The 9,033-nt window shown below is 42.3% G+C and overlaps 1 protein-coding gene across 1 annotated transcript; it reads left to right on the top strand.

Annotated features, from left to right (window-relative positions):
• The first annotated feature begins 1,693 nt into the window (after positions 1 to 1,693).
• On the top strand, positions 1,694 to 8,666 carry LOC107298983 (DPY30 domain-containing protein 1-like). The gene is made up of 5 exons (XM_015828341.1): positions 1,694 to 1,860; positions 3,360 to 3,482; positions 7,175 to 7,270; positions 7,612 to 7,728; positions 8,623 to 8,666. Exons 1-5 carry the CDS (start codon positions 1,714 to 1,716, stop codon positions 8,662 to 8,664), a joined length of 525 nt encoding a protein of 174 aa, XP_015683827.1. The 5' UTR covers positions 1,694 to 1,713; the 3' UTR covers positions 8,665 to 8,666.
• The last annotated feature ends 367 nt before the right edge of the window (positions 8,667 to 9,033 follow it).

Here is a 9,033-nt window from a genome sequence, read left to right as displayed (position 1 = left end):
AGATAGATAGATAGATAGATAGATAGATAGATAGATAGATAGATAGATAGATAGACGTTCTCTTATGTCAATACATATCATAGATAAATTGTTAGAGAAAAAAACCCAACATATTTCACCATACCAATTCATATATTCTTGGAACTATTGTGGAGGGAAATGACCGTATCCACTTTTATTCCCTTGATTTATATTGTTATGTTTCATTTGCTTTCTTTTATTCAACGAATACAGAATGCTTTTCAGTGAATGGTGATAGTCTCAGGCTGGAATTAGGAATTAGAAAAACTTGTTAAAAGAATTGTCAAGGCAAAGAGTTGCAGCAGCAACAAGTTGCACGTTAGATGGACGCTAACTAAGGCACACAAATATATAAACTTTGCTAACCTCTAGCTTATTATAATAGTAAAAGCCACACCTCTTTTTATTAAAAAACAACCTTACTACCATAAACATGTGGTTGTATGAAGGAGGAGGGTAAAGTAGAAGAATCCAATCCAAAGAAACGTGTGTCTAGGGAGATGTAGTGTTGCTGCGTTGCTAAGATACAAAAGAAGCATCTTCATCCTTGGCTACCCACAAAGCTTCTCCCAAGACATGGAAGAGAGCAGCGAGAAGAGCAGGTTCTGTGGTTTGTTTCCAATTGACAAAGCTCCTTTTTCAAATTAACCTGGATCTGGTTTTGGAGGTGTGGCCTGTCCAGGTTCTTGAGCTCAAATAGCAGTTAACTTGCTTTCTGTTTGAACAGGGTTCCAGATTCTAGGAGTGACTCCCACCTGCAGGCCGGTTCTGATTTCTGAAAGGGTAAAACCATCTTGGCATCATTTTAAAATTATTATTATTATTATTATTATTATTATTATTATTATTACTACTATTATTATTATTGTTATTACTATTATTAATCATCGCACAGTCAGCCAGATGTTCAGACTGGATTTGGCATTTTAGTCTACCTATCGAGTCCTTACCAAGGACCTGGGATAGGCAGATGTGGATGTTTGATGGTATTACAGATATCCTCACAAGATGGAAGCCGTTCCTAGTAAGGCCGCCTTTTGCAATTGACTAATGCCGAATTTGCCAATGCCGATGATGGTGTTCAAGTGGTGCTCCAGTTGTTTTGAGATTGCACCCAAGGCACCTATTATTATTGGTACCACCCTTGCTTTTCTTCTTCTTCTTCTTCTTCTTCTTCTTCTTCTTCTTCTTCTTCTTCTTCTTCTTCTTCTTCTTCTTCTTCTTCTTCTTCATTATTACTATTACTATTATTATTATTATTATTTCTTCTCCTCTTCTCCTTCTCCTTCTCCTCTTCTCCTTCTCCTCCTTCCTCCTCCTCCTCCTCTTCTCCTTCTTCTCCTTCTTCGTTATTATTATTATTATTACTATTACTATTACTATTACTATTATTATTTCTTCTTCTCCTTCTTCTCCTTCTCCTCTTCTCCTCCTCCTTCCCCCTCTTCCTCCTCCTCTTCTCCTTCTCCTTCTCCTTCTCCTTCTTCTCCTCCTCTTTTCCTTCTCCTCCTCCTTCCCCCCTCTTCCTCCTCCCCCTCCTCCATTCTTCTCAGTGTTTTGATCAGAGGCTCAGCAAACCAACCTATAATAATGGGTATTGGAAACACAAAGTCATGTACACATTAATTTATTATTCAACTTGTTTTCTTTTTTCATAGATCCCTCTAATCTGGAGATACTGGGGAGCCAGCCATGGAGAGCGCCTACTTGAGGAAAAGCCTGGGCACCTGCTTGGCAGAAGGCCTTGCTGAAATTGCGGAACATCGGCCCGCAGATCCTGTCTTGTACCTGGCCCACTGGATTTACAAGTACAAGAAGAACATGATTGAGGAACTGCAGGTGGGATTTCGGCTTCTAGTCTCCTTTTGGGGGGTTCTGCAGAATTCTGAAGGCCCCTCGGGGTCCCTGCAATTTCACACAGAGTGGACGGTTTTGGAGAGCTGACTCTGTGTCCCTTGTTCTTTCAAGTCCTGAAAATAGGTTTTGTTCTTTCACATGGATAGTCAGAGTTCTCATGCGCCTGATTCACCAGGACTGTGAACTCCTGGGTTTGAGATCTTTCAAGGGGAAAGGTAGTGTGCTCATAACCCTTTGTCCCCTTCCCTTCCCTTCCCCGTTCCTTTCCTCTCCTCTCCTTTCCTTTCCCTTCCCCTTCCTCTTTTCATTCTTCCTTTCATCTTCCTTTATTTCCCCTTCCCTTCTCTTCATCTTTTCCTTCCTCCTTTCGTTCTTTTTTCCCCTTCCCCTCATCTTTTCCTCCCTTCCCTTCATCTTTTCCTCCTTTCATTCTTCCTTTATTTTCTCTTCCCTCTACTCTTCTTTTTCCTTCCTTCCTTCCTTCCTTCCTTCCTTCCTTCCTTCCTTCTTTCCTTCCTTCCTTCTTCTTTCTTTGTTTCTTTCTCTCTCTCTCTCTTTTCTTTCTTTCTTTGTTTCTTTTTCTTTCTTTCTTTCTTTGTTTCTTTCCTTCTTTTCTCTTCTTTCTTTCTTTTTTCTTTCTTTCTCTCTCTCTTTCTCTCTCTCTCTTCTTTCTTTCTTTCTTTCTTTCCTTCCTTCCTTTTTCTTTCTTTCTTTCCTTCCTTCCTCTTTCTTTGTTTCTTTCTTTCTTTCTCTCTCTTTCTTTCTTTCTTTGTTTCTTTGTTTCTTTCCTTCTTTTCTCTTTTCTCTTTCTTTCTTTCTTTCGTTCTTTCTTTCTTTCTTTCTCTCTCTCTCTCTCTTTTTTCTCTCTCTCTCTTCTTTCTTTCTTTCCTTCCTTTGTTCCTTCCTTCCTTCCTCTTTCTTTCTTTCTTTCTTTCTTTCCTTCCTTCCTTCCTTCCTTTTCCTCTCTCCCTCCCTCCCTCCCTCCCTCCCTCCCTCTCTCTCTCTCTCTCTCTCTCTCTCTCTCTCTTTCTTTTTTTCTTCCCATACCATAAATACATTGCAGATGAGATGAGGGGGGCATAACACATTTTCTTTCAGCCTCACCTGAGGTGAAGGAAAGGGAATTTTGCTACTCAGGCTCCAAGCCCAGCCAAACATTAAATAATGTTCTTTGCTTCTTATTCTCGGTGTTTTGAGGATGGCAAAAATAGAGGGAGAAAGTCAAGAGGATTGGGCGCTGCCTACAGACTCCTTTGGAAGGACGGATGGGATCCCTCCTTTTGCCTATAAGTGTCCAGTTTGGGGCTCCTGGAAACTAAAATTGACGTCTTTTCTGCTTGTCTTCTTTTCCCATTCTTCTTTACTCTATTGGTATGCAGGGCTGGCCTTGTGTTCCCTCGACTTCCACCCACAAAACCCACTTTTCTAAAAGGCCCTGCAGTTGTGGGAGCTGTCAAATGTTTGTTTTATTGCACTCCTAGAGGAAATTGGACAGGGAAGAACTGGAGCGAGAGCGTGAGGAGGCTCAAAAGGAAGTGGAAATGCTGGAAAAAATGAAAGAAGAAGAACTTTTGATTCAACAAAAGCTGGAAGTAGAGAAACAGGTACGGTGCTCTTTTTTATTTTAAAAAAATAAGATGTACGTATTTGTGCTATAATGGCTGCTTAAGTCTTCTGATTATATATTTTAGGCCGTGGGTCTAAAATGCAAGGTTCCCCAATTTAAAACATTTTGTTTTGCAGGGTTGCAAACATCCACTGAACCATCTTCTTAAAGTGAATCAATTCCCTAGGTCATATCTCAAGGCAAATTAGGCTCCCAAAGCTGGTTTGTAAATATAAAATATAAATGTTGTTATTATGTTATTATGGAAGTTTTTAAGACGAGACTGGACAGCCATTTGTCCAAAATGGTGTAGGGTTTCCTGCCTGAGCAGGGGGTTGGACTAGATGACCTCCAAGGTCCCTTCCAACTTTATTATTATTATTATTGTTGTTGTTGTTGTTGTTGTTGTTGTTGTTGTTGTTGTTGTTATTATTATTATTATTATTATTATTATTATTATTATTATTATTATTATTATTATGTCCAGGTATGCCTGTATCAATCTAGCAGAACAATTACAGTTACCTCTTTTTACTCTGAAATCATGCTGCCTATCTGAGCCTACGTCTGGTGGCTTAAAGACACATGCATTTCAAAGAACTAAACATTTTATTATAATAATGATGATAATGATAATGATAATGATAATGATAATAATAATAATAATAATAATAATAATAATAATAATAATAATAATAAAGTTGGAAGGGACCTTGGAGGTCATCTAGTCCAACCCCCTGCTCAGGCAGGAAACCCTATACCATTTCGGACAAATGGCTGTCCAGTCTCTTCTTAAAAACTTCCAGTGTTGGAGCATTCACCGCTTCTGGAGGCAGGTAGTTCCACTGGTTAATTGTTCTCACTGTCAGGAAGTTTCTCCTTAGTTCCAGGTTGCTTCTCTCCTTGGTTAGTTACCATCCATTGCTTCTTGTCCTGCCTTCAGGGGCTTTGGAGAATAGCTTGACTCCCTCTTCTTTGGGGCAGCCCCTGAGATACTGGAACGCTGCTATCCTGTCCCCCCTCGTCCTTCTCTTCATTAAACTAGACATACCCAATTCCAGCAACCGTTCCTTATATGTTTTAGCCTCCAGTCCCCTAATCATCTTTGTTGCTCTTCTCTGCACTCTTTCTAGAGTCTCAGCATCTTTTTTACAGTCTCAACATCTTTTTTAATCTATTATTATTTACCATTCGTTGACCGTTCATTTTATTCGTTCATTCATTGATTCACTGTTTACTCCCATATATCGGGGTTTCGAGAACTTTGTTAAACGTGAAGCTACTGTCTAAGATTAGGAGTTTAGAAAGGTAGAAAAGCAAAGATACAATTAGATTATTGTTGTTTTCAGTAGATGTAGCCTGGGTATATGTAATTATGTAAGCTAAGCCCAACTAACCACCTTGAAAAATCCAGAGCTTGTATTATGGTTCAGAGAGCTGAAATTCATCCAGTCAACTTTGTTTTAAAACGTAACTACAGTCTATGACTTAGTGATGCTGTTTAAAATAGAGGTTCATTGTTCCTGGCCACATTAAAATACTTTATTCCTCCAATTTTTGAAGGACTAGAAAAGCGTATCAATTTTGGGGGGGTTGTTGTGAATAAAGCAGATTAAGAAAAAATTAGGAAAGTGATTGATGGATATCCTGGCTTTATTTACCTTGACAATCAAGATCACTAGAGAGATGGAACAATATCCAGCAAGGTTTTCCTTACTATGGAAAAGGCGAGTTTTAACCTATAACTAAACTAAGGGACTTTGTTGTTAGTTGTGAAGTCATGTCCGACCCATCGCGACCCCATGGACAACGTTCCCGTAGGCCTTCCTGTCCTCTACCATCTTCTGGAGTCCATTTAAGCTCAGGCCTACTGCTTTAGTGACTCCATCCAGCCACCTCATTCTCCATCCAGCCACCAGTCCCCTTCTTCTATTAATAATAATAATAATAATAATAATAATAATAATAATAATAATAATAATAATAATAATAATAATAATAATAAATTTAATTTATATGCCGCCCTTCTCCCAGCTCTCAATCTTTCCCGGCATTAGGCTCTTCTCCAGTGAGTCCCTCCTTCTCATTAGGTGGCCAAAGTACTTGAGTTTCCACTTCAGGATCTGGCCTTCTAAAGAGCAGTCAGGGTTGATCTCTTCTAAGGCTGACCGGTTTAATTTCTGGAATGGGAATAAGAACAGAAGAAGCAACAGATCACCCCTATCTCCAAGGACTAGCCCTCTATCAAACCAGTGTTGGTCCCATTCTGCCAGTCAGAAAGATCTAGGCAGCCATTCTCACCCACCAGATGTCTCTTTGGAAGCTGGGGGTCTGGCAACTGCTAAAGTACAAGTCAAAGTAGCCTTGATGGATAACATTGAGCTGGTGGAGAAAAGGGAATGCATCTATACCAGCCCAATGTAGCCAAGAAGAGCTGGGCAGATCTTAGCCTTGGACGATGTGTCATTAGTGACACGAGACAGAACATTTATATGGCAGTGTGATTGTCCAGAAAAATGGGGAAAGCACAATTTTAAAATTAGAATGGCTAAGGATGACCAAGAACTGCCTCTGCATTGGAATAGAAATAAGTGAAGCCGTGTGCTGCAGCTGCCAAAAAAGCCAACGCAGTCCTAGTCTGCATTAACAGAGGGATAGAATCAAGATCACATGTTAATACCACTCTACAATGCCTTGGTAAGGCCACACTTGGAATACTGCATCCAGTTTTGGTCACCACGATGTACAAAAGAGATTGAGACTCTAGAAAGAGTACAGAGAAGACCATCAAGGATGATCAGGGGACTGGAGGCTAAAACATACAAAGAACAGTTGCTGGAATTGGGTATGTCTAGTTTAATGAAGAGAAGGACTAGGGGTGACATGATAGCAGGGTTCCAATATCTCAGGGGTTGCCACAAACAAAAGGGAGTCAAGCTATTCTCCAAAGCACCTGAAGGCAGGGCAAGAAGCAATGGATGGAAACTGATCAAGGAGAGAAGCAACCTAGAACTAAGGAGGAATTTCCTGACAGAACAATTAACCAGTGGAATGACTTGCCGCCAGAAGTTGTGCTCCAACACTGGAAGTTTTTAAGAAGAGATAGGACAACCATTTGTCTGAAATGGCATAGGGTTTCCTGCCTGAGCAAGGGGTTGGACTTGAAGACCTCCAAGGTCCCTTCCAACTCTGATTCTATTCTATTCTACTCTACTCTACTCTACTCTACTCTACTCTACTCTACTCTACTCTACTCTACTCTACTCTGTTCTGTTCTGTTCTACTCTACTCTACTCTACTCTACTCTATTCTATTCTATTCTATTCTATTCTATTCTATTCTATTCTATTCTATTCTATTCTATTCTATTTTATGTTCTAATTCTATTCTATTCTATTCTATTCTATCATTATTAGCATCATGAGGATGTGTCCTTCACAAACACTTAGCAAAGGGTCCTCTGTGCCATGATCAGAAGGAGTACCATGTCTCTCTCCCATTACAGTCAGAATTTAGTTTCGGGGCTCCCATCTCTCTTTTCATGTCTGTGTCCCCCTTCCGCCATATGTCCCCCCCCCCCGTGGTGTGCAACAAGCATACCCCTCTGATGCAAACTCTGTCATTTGAACCAAAGCGGCCCCAAGCCGGGGACTCTTTGCTAACTGAAACACTTGCATGAAATGGTTGCAGGCCCAGATGGAGCGAGAGCAGGGGGACCGGGAGAGGATGGAGCGAGACCGGGCCGAGGACCTCCTGCAGGAGCAGAAACGACAGGCCGAGCTGGAGGTGAGAGAAGTGCCCCTCACCCGTGTTTCAGCCCCCCCCCCCAAGAAAGATACTGTAATCCCAGTGAGGAGGAACCAGACGGGTTCACCAGAGGCAGCCTCAGCGAGGAGGGGAAAAAACGCCGGACACCTTGACATGATTTTATGTTCAATAGGAGACCCGTATTTTATAGCCCTCTTCCCCTCCATTTAAAGAGAAGGAGGGAGAAAGGCCGCCCCTCAGTTGATATCTCGGCCCAGTGACGCCACTGCTGAGGAGAATCTTTTTTTCTCCGTGCTGGTTGGATTGTGTGTCCCATCATCTCCAGCCTCTAGAGATCACCAAATGAATGTTTGTTCCAGGCGAAGATTGCCGCCGAAAAGGAGGCGGCCTCGAAGACGTTGGCTGAGCTCAGTGACAAATATGGAGCTCCTCACCTCAGTCGGGTTGAAGAGATCGATGAAATGGAGCAATCTGAGGTAAGTAAAATGACTCTGTCCCCTCTCCCCCGACTCTCTTCTCTCCCTCCCTCTTTCTTCTCTCTCTCTCTTCCTCTCTCTCTCCCTCCCTATCTCCTCTCTCTTTTCTCCCTCCCTCCCTCTTCTCTCTCTCTCCTCCCTCTTCTCTCTCTCTTCCTCTCTCTCTCTCTCCCTCCCTCCCTCCCTATCTCCTCTCTTTTCTCCCTCCCTCCTTCCCTCCCTCTCCTGTCTCTCTCCTCTCTCTCCCTCCCTCTCTCCTCTTTTCTCTCTCCCTCTCTCCTTTTCTCTCTTCTCTCTCTGTCTCTCTGCGTCTCTCCCCCTCTCCTCTCCCTCCTTCTTCTCTCTCTCTTCGTCTCTCTCCCTCTTTCTTCTCTCTCCCTGCCTTTCTTTCTTCTCTCCCTCCCTCCCTCTCTCTTCTCTCTCTTCCTCCCTCCCTCCTTCCCTCCCTCTCTCCTCTCTTTTCTCCCTCCCTCCCTCCTTCCCTCCCTCTCTTCTCTCTCTCCCCCTCTCCTCTCCCTCCCTTTCTTCTCTCCCTCCCTTTCTTCTCTCTCCCTCCCTCCCTATCTCCTGTCTTTTCTCCCTCCCTCCCTCTTTCCCTCCCTCTCTCCTGTCTCTCTCTTTCCCTCCCTCCCTCCCTCTCTCTCCCTCTTTCTTCTCTTTCCCTGCCTTTCTTTCTTCTCTCTCTCTCTCTTCCTCTCTCTCCCCCCCTCCCTCCCTATCTCTCTTCTCTCTCTTTCTTTTTTCATTGGGGTGGCATCAAAACATTTCAGCGAAACAAATAAACAATCAAGTGGCTTTGCTGGGCTTTACAAATTCCACTAGTCCTACAAACGTGCTTCAGTCTTTCTCCCCTTTCTCTCTCTCCCCCCCTTTTCCCCCCCCTATTTTTTTTAGCATGCCTTGACTACTGTACCCGACTCGGAGGAAGAACAATAAATCTGCTCCTGTAGATTCCAGAAATGTCACGGTTTTTCGGCAAACAGAGATGAAACACATCAAGGAGACTTAGAATAAGTTAACACAGTTAAGTGAATTGAAAAATTAAAAAAAACAAACATTAAAATTTAGCCTAACGCGCTTCAGGTTTTAATTTTTTCTTATTGGAAGATGTAAGGATATCATGGTGAGAATATCATAAAGTCTTCTTAGAGTCGATCTCAAATCTAAGCAGAACTTCTGAGAGTCGTTTTCAACTTTTAAGAGGTGAGTTAATGTGTTCGTGTCATTGTGGTGTCCCCTGGTGCCCTCTGAGCTGTGTTGTTTTCTTGCAGACGTTTCATTACCCAACTAGGTAACACCATCAGC

Source organism: Protobothrops mucrosquamatus, unplaced genomic scaffold (assembly GCF_001527695.2).
Source record: "Protobothrops mucrosquamatus isolate PMUCROS unplaced genomic scaffold, P.Mucros_1.0 scaffold4409, whole genome shotgun sequence".
NCBI lineage: Eukaryota > Metazoa > Chordata > Lepidosauria > Squamata > Viperidae > Protobothrops > Protobothrops mucrosquamatus.
This window is presented reverse-complemented; position numbering and strand designations above follow the sequence as displayed.

Excerpts from the sequence above, each read along its gene's own strand:
- LOC107298983 (XM_015828341.1), top strand. The coding sequence starts at position 1,714 with ATGGAGAGCGCCTACTTGAGGAAAAGCCTGGGCACCTGCTTGGCAGAA. Across the intron at positions 3,483-7,174 it reads AGCTGGAAGTAGAGAAACAG|GCCCAGATGGAGCGAGAGCA; the intron begins GTACGGTGCTCT and ends AAATGGTTGCAG. Across the intron at positions 7,271-7,611 it reads AACGACAGGCCGAGCTGGAG|GCGAAGATTGCCGCCGAAAA; the intron begins GTGAGAGAAGTG and ends TGTTTGTTCCAG.